The sequence below is a fragment of the Papio anubis genome, chromosome 9 (assembly GCF_008728515.1).
Source record: "Papio anubis isolate 15944 chromosome 9, Panubis1.0, whole genome shotgun sequence".
NCBI lineage: Eukaryota > Metazoa > Chordata > Mammalia > Primates > Cercopithecidae > Papio > Papio anubis.
Window position 1 is genome coordinate 104,241,803 of NC_044984.1, and position 19,288 is coordinate 104,261,090.

Below are 19,288 nucleotides of genomic sequence, written 5' to 3' on the forward strand. Positions count from 1 at the left end.
ATTAGGCAGTGTTCTAGGTGCTTGGGATATATTAGAAAAGAGACAAAGATTCCTGCTTCCATGGTGTTTATATCCCAACAGCATGAGAGAGTACATATATTGTATGACTGAGGGTGATAAGTGCTGTGGGAAAAGATAAGACAGAGCAGGGTAGGGGACTGCATATTAAGCGGGTAGCTGGGTTAAGCCTGTGAGTGGGTGAGAGGTGAGCAGAGCCCCGGGAGGTGAGGGAATAAGTCACATGAATCTGGAGGAAGAACATTCCAGCCTGCAGTGGAGCTCAGCCTGCAGGGAGCAGGTGTGTGGGATGGATTGGGCAGGAGGCCAGGCAGTTGATAGAGGGCCTGGTCACAGAGGGTCCCGAAACGACCTCAGCTCTGACTGAGTGAACCAGGTGGCTTCCCGGAAGTCTGCACAGGGGTGTCCCCTGCATCTGCTAATGGCGCCATCTTTCTCGTAGTCATGTGGGCCGGAGAACTCCGAACACATCTCCCATAAGTCTATCTCCCCACTTCAACCTTCCAACTTATTGCCAAGACTTTTCTATTCTACCTTCCTATTCATCTATTCTCAAATGATTGCCAAGCCCCTCTGTGGGTGTGTCCTGGGGGTCAGCAGAGGGTGCACAGCCTGGGGTCCTGCCGCCTTCTCCACTAGCTCACACTCTGGTCCCGAGGTCTCTCCCACCTGCACCATCTTAGCATGGGTCCTGGGGTGGCCTGCGTCAGCTCCAGTTTGGAGCTCTCCCTCCACTCTCTAACCTACCAGAATAGTCCTCCCCAGACATGGCATCCTGGGCTCCGCACTGCCTGTGAGGCCCACGCTCTTCCGCTGGGCGTCATACCCCCTTGCTGCGGCTTCGAGTCCCACCCTTTTTAGGCTGTCCCTATGCATGACCAGCTTCCCCTTAGATGCCCTGGTTTCACTTTCTTTCTGCCTCCTCCATATGCCCCAATCCCAAGCATCCCTTGAGGCGCATCTTAAGAGCCGTCCTATGACACAGCCCTGCTGATGCTCCCAGCCATAGGTTCTCTCTCTGTTCACTCCCTCAGCCTGTGTGTGCTTCATATGACACACATCACTTTGTGCCTTCTCCTGCAGTTCTCTCTCTCCTAGGCAATGAGACCCTCATAGGAAAGGGATGAGACCTCATTCAGGAGAGTCATATCCAGAGAAGTCACTCAGTAAACACTTGTTGAATGAAAAAAACACACCAGTCACTCCTCACAAGTTTTATAAAGTCTCAACTGCAGCAGGGCTGTGATGCAGGGACAAGGACCCCTATTTTAAAACCATTTAACCTTGTTTCACCTTTGCTTGGCCTGAGCTAGTAACAAACCCAACCTCACTGCACAGCAGCTTTGGCAGGGCTAGCCCTCAGCTGATGCATGCTTGCCCTTCCACAGGACGCACGGCCTCTCACCTTCTGCCGGTTTGCTTTGCTTGCAGTGGTTTCCAAATCTGTGTCTTCGTCTGATGCCACGCTGTCATAGTCGGGCTGGTCATTGTCTTGACTCTCAATGCTGTGCTGGTTATTGATTGTTTTCAGTATGAGCTCCACATTGTCTATCAATAAAAGCAAACAACTTTAATTCAGGCTTAAAACACTGCTTTTCTTCCAAAAGCTATGGAGAGGATTTTTTGGTTTAGCCATTTAAAGGACATAAAGGGCTGAATGCTGTGCTCTTGCCTGTAATCCCAGCATTTTAGGAGGCCAAGGAGGAGAAATGCTTGAGGCCAGGAGTTTGAGACCTACTTAGGCAACATAATGAGACTCTATCCCTACAAAATAATTTAAAAATTATCCAGGCCTGGTGGTACATGCCTGTAGTCCCAGCTACATAGCTACTCAGGAGGTTAAGACAGGAGGACTGCTTGAGCCGAGGAGATTGAGGCTGCAGTGAACCATGACTGCACCACTGTACTCTAGCCTGGGCATCAGAGTGAGGCCCTATCTCTAAAAGCAAAAACAAAGACAAAAACAAAATACACAAGGACTGAAAGAAAATGACAGAAATGGCAATGTTATATTCACACCAATATAGAGATAACAGAAAAAGTTTTCAACCAGGTGGACAGTTACATAAGAGACTCCAGCATTCCTCATCTACCTGCCAAATATGGGCAAATTAAACAGATGGCTTAGGAAGGAACTGCTCAGATAAAAAGGCAAGATCCCAAGTTTCTAGAGATAGAGCCTAGCTCCAGGTCATGAAGATAAGGCTGTAGGTAATGGAAGATAAACTATAATTTGATTAATACCTATAACATGTTTACAAGGTAATATCAATCAAAACAGAAAGCAACTTGTTAAACTGGAGCCAGAACCTAGGCACTCAAAGAACAGAAACATTGTGCTGGACGTGGTGGCTCACACCTGTAATCCCAGCACTTTGGGAGGCCGAGGCGGGTGGATCACAAGGTCACGAGGTCGAAACGATCCTGGCTAACACGGTGAAACCCCGTCTCTACTAAAAATACAAAAAATTAGCCAGGTGTGGTGGCGGGCGCCTGTAGTCCCAGCTACTCGGGAGGCTGAGGCAGAAGAATGGTGTGAACCCACTTGCAGTGAACCAAGATCACACCACTGCACTCCAGCCTGGGCGACAAAGCAAGACTCCATCTCAAAAAACAAAAACAAAAACAAAAAAAATTGGCATTTAGTCAATTACCTGCATCTCAGTGAGACAAACAGATAGAGGAGAATGAATCAAATACACATGTGCATGTTACAAGGAGTGTCTATTCCATAAGGGAGCAGGGATTATTCTATTGGATCTAATACACTTTGAACAAAAGATTTCACAAACTAAAGTCTCTCTGATTTCTTTCAGGTTACTCAAACTCTGACTTCTAATACTGCTTCCCAGAAATGTTGAGGAAACAAAGGATGGATGATATCTGGGTGATGAATTGTGGTTATCTAAAAGGACTAGGTCCCAGCCGGGCACAGGGGCTCACATCTGTAATCCCAGCACTTTGGGAGGCTGAGGCAGATGGATCACTTGAGGTCAGGAGTTTGAGACCAGCCTGGCCAACATGGTGAAACCCCATCCCTACTAAAAATACAAAAATTAGCTGGGCATGGTGGTGGGCATCTGTAATCCCAGCTACTTGGGAGGCTGAGGCAGGAGAATCGCTTGAACCCAGAAGGTGGAGGTTGCAGTGAGCCGAGATTGCACCACTGCACTCCAGCACGGATGACAGAGCGAGAGTCTGTCTCGAAAAATAATAAGTAAAATAAAAGGATAGGTCCTATTTTAACTTTTTAAATGTTTTAAAACACATAAATATAATGATTACAGAAGTAACAGTCAATACATACAATTTAGAAACTAATGAGCAAGTAAGATAAAGTAATCACTTATAGCCATTGTTATTTGTTGATCTATTTTTTTCTAGGTTTTTTTCTGAGCACTTATATCCACACACAGTCAATTTTTGTTATTCTTGGTAGTTATTTTATTTATTTATAAATAAATAAAGTCTCACTCTGTCACCTAGGCTAGAGTGCAGTGGCGCGATCTCAGCTCACTGCAAACTCTGCCTCCCAGGTTCACGCCATTTTCCTGACTCAGCCTCCTGAGTAGCTGGGACTACAAGTGCCCGCTACCACGCCGGGCTAATTTTTTTGTATTTCTTTAGTAGAGATGGGATTTCACCATGTTAGCCAGGAAGGTCTCGATCTCCCGACCTCGTGATCCGCCCGCCTCGGCCTCCCAAAGTGCTGGGATTACAGGCGTGAGCCACTGTGCCCAGCCTCTTCGTAGTTATGTTCTAAAAAGTTGCTGTGAATTGGCCAATATTAAATCAGTGCTCTTGGGGTTATCAATCAATCAATACATAACCTTGTTCTATATGTGTTTCTGTTTAAAGATACCTTATTTAATACATTTTATTGATTAATTAACATTGAACTCATGGCCAACAGCACTATAAATCATGCCTGAATGATGCTTATTTAACACACATTTCTCCATCGGGCACATCACAGCCTTCTTGCACTTAGACACACTAGACAGAGCTTCAGGACTATGCTTGGAGGCCACTTTTTTTCTTTTTTTATTGAGACAGGGTCTTGCTATGTCACCCAGGCTGGAGTGCACTGGCATAATCATAGCTCACTATAGCTTCTAACTCTTGAGCTCAAGTGATCCTCCTGCCTCAGCCTCTTGAGTATGTAGGACTACAGACACATGCCAACACACCTAGGTAATTTTTAAATTTTTTGGTAAAGATGGGGCCTTGCTACGTTGTTCAGGCTTGGAGATACTTTTTTTTTTTTTTTTTTTGAGATGGAGTCTCACTCTGTCGTCCAGGCTGGAGTGCAGTGGTGCGATCTCAGCTCACTGCAACCTCCGCCTCCTGGGTTCAAGCGATTCTCCTGCCTCAGCCTTCTGAGTAGCTGGGATTACAGGCAGACATCACCATGCCTGGCTAATTTTTCTTGTATTTTTAATAGAGACAGAGTTTCACCATGTTGGTCAGGCTAGTCTTGAACTCCTGACCTCGTGATCGGCCCACCTCAGCCTCCCAACATTCTACGATTACAGGCGTGAGTCACTGCGTCTGGTCGAGACACTTTTGAGATAGGGTCACCCATGCTAGAGTGCAGATGTGATCATGGCTCACTGCAGCCTCAACCTCCTGGGCACTCAATCGATCCTGGGCGGGGGTGGGGCATTTTAAAACAGTGAAATGACCAGTGAAAAGCACACAAATATGACTAACATGGCACTAAATAGACCACAGACACTTGTTTATAGCATGAATGCAGAAACAAGAAGTCAAGGAGTCTCCTCCCTGTTCAATCTCAGCTGGAAACATGTGCTTTTGATGACTCAATTTTTTTCTCTGCTCTGTATATTTCTTAGAATGACCTTGAAAATGCTGTATTAATTTTGAGGTCACAAATAAATTTTAGCAAGTAGATGAATTTCTAAATATGGGATGTGCACATGATGATCAATTGTGTATTTATACTTACCTGTGGTATACTCACTTGTACACATATATTTACATAAATATGTTTTCCTTACAAAATTGGGGTTATACAAAACCTTTTAAAAACGTCATTAGTTGGCTAGGCATGGTGGCTCATGCCTGTAATCCCAGCACTTTGGGAGGCTAAGGCAGGCGGATCATGAGGTCAGGAGTTCGAGACCAGCCTGGCCAATATGGTGAAACCCTGTCTCTACTAATAATACAAAAAAATTAGCTGGGCATGGTCGCGTGCACCTGCAGTCCCAGTTACTCAAGAGACCGAGGCAGGAGAATCGCTTGAATCCAGGAGGCAGAGGTTGCAGTGAGCCAAGACTATGCCACTGCATTCCAGCATGGGCAATAGAGGGAGACTCCGTCTCAAAAAAAAAAAAAAGAAAAAAAAAACTGTTGTTTTTAAGACTAAATTTCACATCTGAAATTTTCACGGTGCTCAGGTGAGAAACGGGAACTACAACTGATTACTCAAGTTGAGCCCTGGAGGTACAGGATAAGGACCTGGGCTTTAAACTACTTCATAACAAAAAAGAAAAAAAGAAAGAAAAAAATAAACTAGCATAACCAGCAACCATTCAGAGGTTTATTCAATAGCAGCAGTGATATGCAATCTTGTTTCTGTGACTATCTCAGTGATCTTGGGAAGCATTCAAAACCAGCAAATGTACACTGACGTGTGTCTGTAGCGATGTGGGCCCATCCCAGGTTTCAGCTGGGGCCTAACCATAGTTGTTTTTCAGTCTCATTACTGTTCCTTTGAAAAACTAAGATTTAGTCAGGCGAGGTGGCTCATGCCTGTAATCCTAGTACTTTGGGAGGCCAAGGCAGGTGGATCACGAGGACAGGAGATTGAGACCAGCCTGGCCAACATGGAGAAACCCCGTCTCTACCAAAAAATACAAAAATTAGCTGGGTGTGGTGGTGCACACCTGTAATCCCTGCTACTCAAGAGGCTGAGGCACAAGAATCACTTGAGCCTGCATGGCAGAGGTTGCAGTGAGCCAAGATCATGCCACTGCACTCCAGCCTAGGTGACAGAGTGAGACTTGTCTCGAAAAAAAAAAAAAAATCAAACTTTATTACTTTATCTAATATAATTACTACTATAGTATAAATGTTTGTTCCCTCCAAATCTCATGTTGAAATGTGATCCTCAGTGTTGGAGGGGAAGACTAAAGGGAGGTGTTTGGGTCATGGGGGTGGATCCTTCATGAACAGATTAATACCCTCCCTTTGTATTGAAAACAGCCTGGCACCTCCCTCCTTGCTCTCTTGCTTCCTCTCTCACTGTGTGATCTCTGCACATGCAGCACCCCTTCACCTTCCACGAGTGGAAGCAGCCTGAGGCTCTCACCAGATGCCCAGTCCTACAGTCAGCAGACTCATGAGCCAAATACACCTTTTTTCTTTACAAATTACCCAGTCTCGGGTATTCTTCTATAGCTACACAAAAAGGACTAAGACAATTACATATTCTTTTTTTAAAAAGGTAAGTATGTACTATTTTAAAATGTGACTAATTGTTCCTCTTTATTACTCAGTTGCTTCTAATGTTTGTGTTTTTCTACATAACATACATATAACATCTCTGATAATTTCCCTTCAGTTAACACCTAAGAATGGAATTATCAAATCAAAGAGCTGGTATTTTTTTAAGACTTTATTTTTTAAATTAAAAAAATAATTTTTTTTTTTTTTTTTTTTAGAGTCTCGCTCTATTGCTCAGGCTGGAGTGCAGTGGCGCAATCTCAGCTCACTGCAAGCTCTGCCTTCTGGGTTCATGCCATTCTTCTGCCTCAGCCTCCTGAGTAGCTGGGACTACAGGTGCCCACCACCACGCCTGGGTTATTTTTTGTAGTTTTAGTAGAGACGGGGTTTCACTGTGTTAGCCAGGATGGTCTTGATCTCCTGACCTCGTGATCTGCCCACCTCAGTCTCCCAAAGTGCTGGGATTACAGGCGTGAGTCACCGCGCCCGGTACCCAATTTTTTTTTTTTTTTTTGAGACAGAGTCTTACTCTGTTGCTCAGGTTAGAGGACAGTGGTGTCATCTCGGCTCACTGCAACCTCTGTCTCCCAGGTTCATGCAATTCTGCCTCAGCCTCCTGAGTAGCTGGGATTACAGGCGCATGCCACCACGCCCAGCTAATTTTTTTGTATTTTCAGTAGAGATGGGTTTCACCATGTTGCCCAGGTTGATCTCGAACTCCTGACCTCAAATGAGCTGCCCGCCTCAGCCTCCCAAAGTGCTGGGATTACAGGCATGAGGCACCACACCCAGGCCATTTTAAGACTTTAAACTTATCCAAAGACTCGTCACTGTGCCTTCACCAAAATTTAATAAACCTTTTCAGAACTTCCTTATTCCTGGTTGAACAGATAAAATCAAATTCCTGAACAGGCAAGAAGAATGAATGAGTTGTTGTCAGTTAATGATTACTGTCTTTGGGGAATGTGATACTGACTGAAAACTTAATTTTTATGGTACATATTTCTTTTGCTTAAATGACTTACAATGAAAAATGTCTAATTTCTATAATTAGAAAAAAACAATATGGATACAGTAATAGGGCTGGAGAGGAAGGACATTCCTAAGCATGCAGACAGGACCTGGCCTACTGAACTAGACTCAACAGGGCACCTGTGAAACAGATGCTCACAGCTCTCCTTATAATTGTATATCACAGTAATTCTCACTGAAGACATTTAAAATTTTTGGCAACAAATTTTAATTATGTCGGACTCAGTTTCGTAGGTAAGCAACAGCAGATATTATGCAGTTTCAATCAAGAAGAGTTTTTTTTTTTTTTTTTTTTGAGACAGAGTCGTGCTCTGTCATTCAGACTGGAGTGCAATGGTGCGATCTCGGCTCACTGCAACCTCCGCCTCTCAGGTTCAAGTGATTCTCCTACCTCACCCTCCCGAGTAGCTGCGATTACAGGCGCCTGCCACCATGCCTGGCTAATTTTTGTATTTTTAGTAGAGATGGGGTTTTACCATGTTGGCTGGTCTCGAACTCCTGACGTCAGGTGATCCACCCGCCTTGGCCTCCCAAAGTGCTGGGATTACAGGCGTGAGTCACCGTGCCCGGTCAAGAAGAGTTTATTTTCACATGTCCTTTAATAAGATCTAAGTCAGAGTTTTGGGTTAATTTCAGGATGCAATTTTACAGGGAAGGTAAGTGTCCCAAAACAAAACAGAAATCATATATAAGATAAATATGTGTAGCAGTTAATAACTCTGAAATATTGTTAATTCACCAGGGCTCAGACAGGTAAACTATCACAATATACTACCAATAAAACTTATACGAGTAGGGGCTGAGGGGAGGGAACCTAGAGGACAGGTCAATAGGTGCAGCAAACCACCATGGCACACGTATACCTATGTAACAAGCCTGCACATTCTGCACATGTATCCCAAAACTTAAAGTAAAAAAACAAACAAAAACCCAAAAACCTATAGAACTTTAAGCTGTCATGCTGATGACTGCTTTAATTAGCTTATAACTTTAACACTTGAGTCAAATTTAGAGGGCCAAAAATACAAATGTTTGGAGGTTTGAGCAGTTACCTTTTGAACCCGAGAGAGAACTGCCCTGCTGTCTCCTCTTGGCATCACTGAGAATGTCAATGACCAGTGTGGCAAACTCATGGGCGTTGAACCGAGCTAACTTCTGTCTGCCCTAAAGGTGGGAAAACAATTGGAAATATTTCCCAGTGTAAAAATATATACATAAACAGTCACATAAAATTAGACAATTGACAGACTTCTGCAAAGACTTTCTTCTGGATGATCAAAGTACAGTTAATCCCAGCCATAATCAAACCAAGTTAATGCTTGTTTTCCATGTGAACAGTTTAAAACCATTTATATAACAGAACTTCATAATAAATGTTATGGCATTTCTCACATATGCATTGTTCTCACAACGCAGATCTATTTGGTAAGCAAAAATAAAATGGTTCTACTGAATGCTTTTCTTCTATTATTGTTTCAGTTTGGAAGTAGACTCAGTAATTAATTTTGAGGAGAATTTTTAAATTTTAAGTTAAGGCCAGGCTCACACCTGTAATCCCAGAACTTTGGGAGCCTGAGGCGGGAGGATCACTTGAGGTCAGGACTTTGTACAAAAATTAGCCAGGCATGGTGGTGGGTGCCTGTAATCCTAACTACTCGGGGAGGCTGAGGCAGGAGAATCGCTTGAGTCCGGGAGGTGGAGGTTGCAGTGAGCTGAGATGGTGCCACTGCACTCTAGCCTGGACGACAGAGCAAGACTCCATCAAAAAAAAAAAAAAAAAAAAAAAAAAAAATTTTAAGTTAAACAAAGTCATAGATGTACCCTATCCTTATATATAGCTGCTAATCGTAAAGACTAAAACACCTTCCTAATTCATTCAACATTCCTCGTCTTGATAGATGTGTTGGCTGTTTTCAATGCTCTATTACATACAGCAGTGCTTTGATGAAAATCACTGTGCATAAATCTATTTTTATTTTATTAGAGCATATTCTCAAATGAGTAATTCCCATGTAAAAGGATGTACTTAATTCTGAGGCTTCCGAAACTGGTAAACAAATTGCTTTTCTAACATCTACAGCAATTTAAAGTTCTATCTGTTGCAAGAGAAAGCTCAGCTTACCACATCCTTACCAGTCTGGAGTATCCTTTATTATGTATTTTATTAATTTGACTGATAAAACTTGCACTAATGCTTTTAGGTTGCTTTCTTAGATTACTGACAAGGTTAAACACTTCTTCACATGTGTAAAACATTTATATTTCTTCTGTGAATTGTTTCATATTCTTTCCCAGTCATTTATTTATAGTCTATTGTTTTTCTTATCATTTTGGGGGTTGTGTGTGTGTGTATGTATAAAGGATATTAAATTTTAATCAATCGAAAAATTTAGAATACTTGTCCTGGGAAAATGAAATACCATGACATCAGTCATTCCCCAACTACTATTCCTTTCCAGAGTCACTTGCCTGGTTTCGTGTTGATGAGTACTCAGGATTGACCGGAAGAAAGGGGACGACCGTTGTCTCAGTTACCAGGGCGCTGTGGTTTTGCGTGGCAAGCCAGACTAGCCAGAGGAAAGAGGCAGAGACAAACCTTATCACACCTGTGTGTCACTGCTCCTGGGAGGCACAGCTCACGCATTACGAGGGGAAACACACTCTGAAGCCAACACACACAAAGGCAAATGTCGACACTCGCACCATCAGGACAGCAGAAATTGGGCTAGTAAAACACTGAGCCTGGCAGCTTTTCACTGCCCACTGATAACAGAAGCTTATTAGATAAAGCCACGTCAAGTCACCTGCATCCGTCTCTCGCCTGTCAACTTCGTCGTACACATCCATGGCAAGTTCTTCAAACAAATGATTACTTAGCTGAAAGTAAAAAATATCAGGAACACAAGGGACAACGATTAACACCAGGAGGACGAGAGGGAACTGCGACTTAGTCACCCTTTTATTGCCTATGTCTTATCCAATGCCAGTGCTTGGTACATACCCACTGTTAAACAGGCGTAACATTTTCACAATCATACAGGGCCTCTAGAAATGTCTGCGAACCACAGCAATTTCACTACTTTATGACACAGACAGGGCTGATGCTATTAAGGAGCTAAGAGGCATCTAAAGTACATCATCTCAGAAGCAGTTTCCAGTTCTCTACTCTTCTTGTGATATCACCTTGTAAGCCTCCTTTTCTGCACTTAAAGAGTGTTTGTCAGTTCCCCAAAGTGTAAGCAATCCTATACCCTTGCAAAAATAGCCAGGCTCAGTGGTGCACACCTGTAATCTCAGCACTTTGCGAGACTGAGGCAGGTGGATTGCTTAAGCCCAGGAGTTCGAGACCAGTCTGGGTAACATGGTAAAACTCCACTTCTACAAAAAATACAAAAATTAGCTGGGTGTAGCGGTGCACGCTTATAGTGCCAGATACTCAGGAGGCTGAGGCAGGAGGATCACTTCAGCCCAGGAGGTCGAGGGTGCAGTGAGCCAAGATCGCACTACTGCACTCCAGGCTGGGTGACAGAGTAAGACCCTATCTCAAAAAAGAAAAAAGAAAAGCAAAAGACATGCTGTTTTGAGAGGATAAAATGTGCCCTTGCACAAAAACATGACCCAGGCCTCGGCTGAGTTTCTTTGCTCTCTTTCTCAGTAGCAGTCCTACTGTTTCAGTCTCCAGAAGGAAGCTTCCTAACAAAGCACAGCCTGACTCTTCAGCACACAACTGCCTCACGGCCTGCAGTGCCTCCCTGGGCACATGGAGGATAATTGAGTTCTTCCTGGCCCAGATGAGGTTAAGCCCCTGCTAGGGTGGCTCCGCATCTCTGCACTTTATGCCTCATGAAAACACCTTGACACGTGGTAGTTGTGACTCTTAAACTGTCTGACATCTGCTTTGGGAGGACAGATGCTGAATCTGTTATATTCCCTATTGGGTTCCTTACATCCACACATGGTACCTCACACTTTAAGAGGGGCCAGAAAAGAGACATTGGCTGGCCAGAAGGTATTGAATGCAGCAATTTAAAATGCTGGCTACAGGCTGGGTGTGGTGGCTCATGCCTATAATCCCAACACTTTGGGAGGCAGACGCAGGAAGATCACTTGAGCCTGGGAGTTCAAGGCTGCAGTGAGCCATGATGGCACCACTGCACTCCAGCCTGGGTGACAGAGTGAGACCTTGTCTCGAAAAAAAGAGAAAAAACAAGTGCTGGTTACAGAGACCTCATAGGAACATGTTAAAATGGGTACAATATATTATTAAGTGAAAAAAGCAGGTTAGAAACATCTATAATTATGATTAAGTTCCAGTTTTTTAAAAAGATATGCATATAAGAACTGAAAGAAATGTACCAAAATACTGAGCCTGACTCCATTAAGAGTGTGGCAATGAGGATGGTCCCCCTTCTCTATTTTTCAAATCTTCCCAAATGTGGTCACACTATAATTAAAAACAAACCCCAAGAGCCTGTTGCTAGGTAAGATGAAGGACTGGGAGCTTGACCTTGCTTCATAAATGTCCAGTTTCTTCCTCCATGGGACTACAAGCTAATGTTATCACTAGCAACAATTACAATGGCCAACTTATAACACCTCTATGAAAGCAGGAACTACTATTGTCCCACTTTTCAGACAAGGAAACTGAGGCAGAGAAGATAGTAGCTTGCCTAAAGTCACAAAGCTAGTAAGTGACGGACCTGAGATCCAAGTTTATATCTTTGAAAATGCTAACATTTACTCCTTCGAGGAATACATTAGCCTTTGTTATATTTCTCTCAGCTTTTCATCAGGAGGGAAGGAAGGAAAAGAGAAAGGAAAGAAAGGATGAAGGGAGGAAGAGAGGGAGGACAGGAGGAAGATACCGGAGGATAAACACTGACCTGGCACTGATAACATGGTCACCTGTGAGAAGGAGACCACAGGGTGAGAGGGTCAACAAGTAACAGTGGCAGCCCACTCTGAGCAGTTCTGGTCGGCAGCCCCTGCAGGATCCTTATCTCCCTTTTCTATGACAGTACGCCAAGGCACAGGGAGGCTAGGAAGCTTGGCAGGGCTAAGATATGTACTGACTAGTCTGACCCAAACCCCAGCTCTTGAGAGCTATACTAGACTCTGTTCCAGGTCTTTACTTCATGCCTGTCACATGCTAGAGATATTACAGGCATAATCTCAGCTTTCATGCAGCTTCCAGTGAAGCAAGTGTAGGACAGTCTAACAAAATGTGGGTTTTTATCTAGGTTTGAATTATTTATAATAAAATGTACTTACAGATTGTGAGTAATTAAAAGGAAATCACACAATATTTAGTGCTATCTGACTCCAAAGCTTATCATCCTGATCATCTTAGTCTATAACTTCCTTAAGGCAATAAAACACACAAACACACAAAACTGTAGATACAGAACACAGAGACACCAAACAAATTGCATAAAACACATTTATTTCATAATACAGTTAAATACTAGTAAGGATAAATTCATTTTATGTAATATTTAATACTGAGTATTATATGAAGTTTTAGTAAAGGGTCTTCTGTGAAAGTGGAAATGAGGAGAAAGTCATAAATTAGGGAAGCTGCAATGTCAGAGTTAGGCTTTGGGAAAGCCACTACCTACACTGGTCAGATTTCAGGTCCTTGAATGATCAGAGGGATGGAAGCTGGGAAAGGCAAACACTGCAGGTAGAGGAGGATTCCTGGAAGAGGACTTGAGTGCACAGCTCATGGCCTCAGAGCATGTTAATCCACAAAGACACACAGACAGACACATACACACACACACACACACACGGAACCAGATGGGAAGTAGGGCAATCTCTGAAAGGTGAGAGTTGAATGATGCCCTTACGGGTTACAGAAAGAAGTTAAGAATCTTGGTTCTGATCCAAAGAGCAATGGGAACAGCTGAGGAGTATACTTTGGTGGTTAAAGTAGCGAGAAGTACCCTGGTGAGGCTTCATGTGAAGGGACTAGACAAAGAGAAGTCAATCCCAGAGAAACAGATTTCTCTTGAGGCCTTGGGCCCTTAGGCCTTTCCTAAGGCTGAGGTGGGCAGTCTGGAAGAAAGATACAGGCTAAAGGGAGGCTGTGGTGCAGACCCGGCAAACTCTGAGCACACACGTGGGCCAAGACCACCAGCTTTTAACAGTGGAAATTTAAAAAGCGCTGATGAATGGCATGGGATGGTAAAGAGGGTTACAGTATGGCTGGATCCAAATGGCAGCGAGTGAATCTATGGGACTCGCTACCATTTCAGCATCAGCATTTACCATGTTCTAGAACCCTATGTGGCTAAGTCACCCCAGGAATGCGTGCCCTACTTACTCATGACGCTGAGAGGAACTAGGGAACTCTCCTGAGGAGAACAACTGCCTAATGCCAAAGGTGCCATCTGCACTTTTTACATGACAGAGAAAAACGAGATTATCTGAAGCAGAACCAATGAATTGAATATACTGAACTTAATAGTCCTTGTGGTCATCACCGCTGTATACTCAATTGTCTGGTTCTAATTTAACAAATAAAAGTATGAAATAAAGTCATCAGACGCAATAGGTAACCTGCATTGAGAGTAGGTATAAGCAGAGTGCACCGATTCTCATACTAGAGAAAACCAGTACAGAGAGATACTCACAGACTGAAGTTTCTTCTTAGCAGCTTTTGCCAATTCAGACAAATCCAGGCTGCTAAGAAAACATACAAAGCTAATAAGCAAATAAATAAAGCCAGATTTGTGAACTCTGTAAAGTTTAAGACACCCAAGAGATAAAAATATTAATTATAGTTCATGGACCATGTTAGAACCAAGCATTCTACAGACCGATAGTCAGTGAGGAGCTCTAAACAGAACAAGTCGGTGAAAGTAACTCCTTCTGAAATACCACAATCATATAAGTGTTAAAGAGAAAAAAAAAATTGTCCTCCAACTAAACGACAAAAGCTATTGCCAGGTTACCTTCCAGGCCCTTATGTGAGTAGTCACAATTTTTGAAGCATTAAAAAAAAAGCATGATATAAGAAAATATGCCAAGCTCGATGGCTCACGCCTGTAATCCCAGCACTTTGGGAGGCAAAGGTGGGAGGATCACAAGGTCAGGGTTTTTTTTTTTTTTTTTGAGATGGAGTCTCACTCTGTCACCCAGGCTGGAGTGCAATGGTGCAATCTTGGCTCACTGCAACCTCTGCCACCCGGGTTCAAGCAATTCTCCTGCCTCAGCCTCCAGAGTAACTGGGATTACAGGCACACACCACTGTGCCTGGCTAGTTTTTGTATTTTTAGTAGAGACAGGGTTTCACCATCTTGGCCAGGCTGGTCTCGAACTCCTAACCTCATGATCCACCCGCTTCGGCCTCCCAAAGTGCTGGGATTACAGGTATGAGCCACTGTGCCCGGCGAGGTCAGGGGTTTGAGACCAGTCTAGCCAACATGGTGAAACCCCATCTCTACTAAAAATAAAAAAATTAGCTGGGTGTGGTGGCACGCACTTGTAGTCCCAGCTACTCAGGAGGCGGAGGCAGGAGAATTGCTTGAACCTGGGAGGTGGAGGTTGCAGTAAGCCTAGACTGCACTACTGCACTCCAGTCTGGGCGACAGAGCAAGACTCCATCTCAAAAAAAAAAAAGAAAAGAAAAGAAAAGAAAAGAAAATACGAGACTAGATGTAGTGGCTCGTACCTGTACGAGCACTTTGGGAGGCCAGGGCAGGTGGACTGCTTGAGTCCCGGAGTTTGAGACCAGCCTGGGTAACATAGCAAGACCCTGTCTCTACCAAAGCAAAAAAACAAAAAGGGAAGATGTAAAGGATCGGGATGGCAAGATTGTATCGGGAATAGCATTTAGTCATTTCATAAACTCTTGACAGGTTCTGTGCAAAGGTAATTTGCAAAACAAGGGTTTAAGGTTCATTCCTGTAGCAATGAACTCATCTGCAATTATAGATCAGGTGTCAGCAAAATTATGGCCTTTTTGTTCAATTGACCTAGGAATGGTTTTTATGTTTTAAAATGATTGAGGGGCAAAAAGAAAAAACAATCTTTCATAACGTGAAAACTATGTGAAATTCAAATTTCAGTGTCCAGAAATAAAATTTCACTGGAATAGACATACCCATTCATTTATACAGTGTCCACAGATGCTTTCATCTACAACAGTAGAGTTAAGCTGTTGTGAAAGGGGCCATATTGCCCACAAAACCTAAAATATTTATTATTCGGCCCTTGAGAAGAAAAGTTTGCCAACCCTGTCATAGATAATGTAATCTCTATAACACAGACGTATTCTATAAATAAATAAATAAATAAACAATACTGTCACAACTGGCTAAAACAGTGACAATATCACTGATTCCAATTTTCCTATTAGTAAAATTGCTACTTGTGCTCTTTGAAACTTAAGTTTTATATGGTGGTTTACTTACAGCCGTCTTATTTCCAAATGGTATAGCCATAAAAGAGAAAAATGTATGGGCTTTGTTAAACACAAAATATAATATACTTAAACATAACACAACCAAGGAAATATTAGTGATAGACAAAACTAACTGGTATTTCAATGGCCTTACCTGTCTGCCATTTGAGGTATTATAAAGTGCTGTCCATTTTTGTGATCTGAAACAGAAACCAAGTCAAAGTTTCGTTCATAGAAATGTTGATAAGATCTGTAAAGGAACACCACCATTATTTCCTCAAACTAAGTTTTGCAATCAGTATTTGTGCATAATTACAAGTCATGTTGCTAGACTGGCTAAAAATTCCTGAAGACTCAGCCATAGCAAGGCTTATAGCTTTGTTTTTTTTCTGGTACAAAGGTCCAGGCATCATTTAGCAGAAACCTATGCTCACCTCAATCCTTACGATTAGTTTGCCCTCAGTGTAACTGATGATCTTTGGCCATGGAAAGTGTGCTGAGGGAGCTGAATCAGCTCACAGCAGGCTTCCATCAGCCCACCGTGTGGGACAGTGGACGAGCTCTGGGCCTTGCTCAAATGAATCTATTAGTATAAAACAGTCAGGGCTGGGGCAGGTGGCCTTTGCAGATCCAGACAGGGACTCCATCTGCAAGGAAGCTTACTGACTCAGTCCTAGTCTAGCTTTTGGAGGACCCTGATCCATGTACCAATGAATAACGCCACTATCAGCATTCCTATGTAGGTTTTCCTTTAACATAAGTCTATCTTTTTTCTGGGTAAAGACCCAGGAGTAGAAATGCTGGGTTGTATGGTAAATGTATGTTTAACTTGGTAAGAAACTGCCAGACTTTTTCCCTTGAGTAGCACTATCACTTTGTTTTCCAAACAGCAATGTGTGAGAGTTATAGTTGCTTTCTGTCTTTCCCAGCATCTGTACTTTCAGTTTTTGTTTTGTTTTCAAAAGTTTAATCATTCTAATAGGTATGCTGTGGCACCTCATCATGCTAATGACTAACCACGCAGCGCTTGTCTTCATGTGATTTTTTTTTTTTTTTTTTGAGACGGAGTCTCGCTGTGTCGCCCAGGCTGGAATGCAGTGGCCGGATCTTCATGTGATTTTTTTTTTGCCATCCCATATCTTGTCTTTGTCCAGTTTTTATTGGGTTATTTTCTTACTGTTGTTTTAATTTTAATTAATTAATTAATTAATTTGAGACGGAGTTTCACTCGCTGCCCAGGCTGGAGTGCAATGGCGTGATCTCGGCTCACTGCAACCTCTGCCTCCCGGGTTCAAGCGATTCTTCTGCCTCAGCTTCCTGAGTAGCTGGGATTACAGGCATGCGCCACCACACCTGGCTAATTTTGTGTTTATTTTAGTAGAGACTGGGTTTCTCCATGTTGGTCAGGCTGGTCTCGAACTCCTGACCTCAGGTGATCTGCCTGCCTCAGCCTCCCAAAGTGCTGGGATTACAAGCGTGAGCCACCGTGCCCGGCCTATTTATTTATTTTGAGTCAGGGTCTCATTCTGCTCCCCATGGCTGGAGTGCAGTGGCGTGGATCTCGGCTCACTGGCAACCTCCACCTCCTGGGTTCGAGCGATTCTCATGTCTCAGCCACCTGAATAGCTAGGACTACAGTTGTGCACCACTACACCTGGCTAATTTTTTTATATTTTTAGTAGAAACAGAGTTTTGCCACGTTGCCTAGGCTAGTCTCAAACTCCTGGGCTCAAGCAAATATTACTCCTGGGCTCAATTTAAATATTCTTTAAATATTCTGAATATGAGTCATTTGCTGGATATGTGATTTCTAAATACCTGTATTTTCTTGCAGTCTATTGCCAGTCTTTTCACTTTAACTGTAGTTTTCTCAGAACAAACATTTTCCTTTTTTCCTTTTTTTTTGAGATGGAGTTTCACTCTTGTTGCCCAGGCTAGAGTGCAGTGGTGCAATATCGGCTCATTGCAACCTCTGCCTCCCAGGTTCAAGCGATTCTCCTGCCTCAGCCTCCCAAGTAGCTGGGATTATAGGCATGCGCCACCACGCCTGGCTAACTTTTTGTATTTAGTAGAGACGCAGTTTCACCATGTTGGTCAGGCTGGTCTTCAAGTCCTGACCTCTGGTGATCCACCCGCCTTGGCCTCCCAAAGTGTTGGGATTACAGGCGTGAGCCACTGCACCTGGCCAGAAATTTTCAATTTTGATGAAGTATAATTTATCAATATTTTCTTTTATGGATTGAGTTTTTGGTGTTATATTTAAGAATTTTTTTTTCCCCCTTGCAGAGGCAACGTCTTGCTCTTGTCGCCCAGGCTGGAGTACAGTGGCATAGTCACAGCTCACTGCAGCCTCGACTTCCTGGGCTCAAGCGATCCTCCTACCTCGGCCTCCCAAAGTATTAGGATTATCGACGTGAGCCACCATACTCAGTTGATAGCTAAAAGCTTTAATCCAAGATCACAAAGATTTTCTCTTATGTTTTCTTTTTTTTTCTTTTTTTTTTTTTGAGACGTGGTCTCACTCTGTTGCCCAGGCTGGAGTGCAGTGGTATGATCTCGGCTCACTATAGCCTCCACTTCCTGGATTCAAGTGATTCTCCTGCCTTGGCCTCCTGAGTAGCTGGGACTACAGGCGTGCACCACCACGCCCAGCTAATGTTTGTATTTTTAGTAGAGACGGGGTTTCACTATGTTGGCCAGGCTAGTCTTGAATACCTGACCTCAGGCGATCCACCTGCCTTGACCTCCCAGAGTGCTGGGATTACAGGCATGAGCCACCGTGCCCGGACCTCTTACGTTTTCTTCTAGAAGTTTTTCAGTGTTAGGTTTTACATTTAGATCTATGATCCTTTCCAGTTTCGGGGTAAGGTGTGAGGTTTAGGTTGAAGTTCACTTTCCTGCACATGGATGTCCGGTTGTCCCAATGCATTAAAAAAGACTATCCTGGGGCAGGTGCAGTGGCTCATGCCTGTAATCACAGCACTTTGGGAGGCCGACACAAGCGGATCACGAGGTCAGGCAATCAAGACCATCCTGACTAACACGGTGAAACTGTCTCTACTAAAATTACAAAAAATTACCTGGGTGTCGTAGCGTGAGCCTGTAGTCCCAGCTACTTGGGAGGCTGAGGCAGAAGAATCACTTGAACCCAGGAGGCCGAGGTTGCAGTGAGCCAAGATCCCACCACTGCATTCCAGCCTGGGTGACAGAGCGAGACTCTGTCTCAAAATAAAAGAAACAAAACAAAACAAATAAACTATCCTTCCTCCACCACTGAACTGATTACCTTTGCACTTTTGACAAAAATCAGTTGAACATATTTGTGTGGGTCTATTTCCGGATTCTCTATACTGTTTCAATGGC

At 43.3% G+C, this 19,288-nt stretch overlaps 1 protein-coding gene across 23 annotated transcripts in view; it reads right to left on the reverse strand.

Moving 5' to 3' along the window:
• Positions 1–19,288, reverse strand: part of GIT2 (GIT ArfGAP 2) — a 64,048-nt gene that overhangs the window by 18,942 nt on the left and 25,818 nt on the right. For 13 of the 23 annotated variants that reach the window (XM_009181690.4, XM_009181691.4, XM_009181697.3 and 10 more), the window contains 7 exons: positions 16,080–16,125; positions 15,936–15,941; positions 14,154–14,205; positions 10,323–10,395; positions 9,988–10,085; positions 8,571–8,682; positions 1,424–1,566 (listed from right to left, as the gene is read on the reverse strand). In XM_009181690.4, coding sequence (XP_009179954.1) covers positions 1,424–1,566; positions 8,571–8,682; positions 9,988–10,085; positions 10,323–10,395; positions 14,154–14,205; positions 15,936–15,941; positions 16,080–16,125 — 530 coding nt within the window. The remainder of the gene's footprint in view (positions 1–1,423; positions 1,567–8,570; positions 8,683–9,987; positions 10,086–10,322; positions 10,396–14,153; positions 14,206–15,935; positions 15,942–16,079; positions 16,126–19,288) is intronic. The other 10 variants (XM_009181693.3, XM_009181686.2, XM_009181682.3 and 7 more) reach the window with 3 other exon arrangements.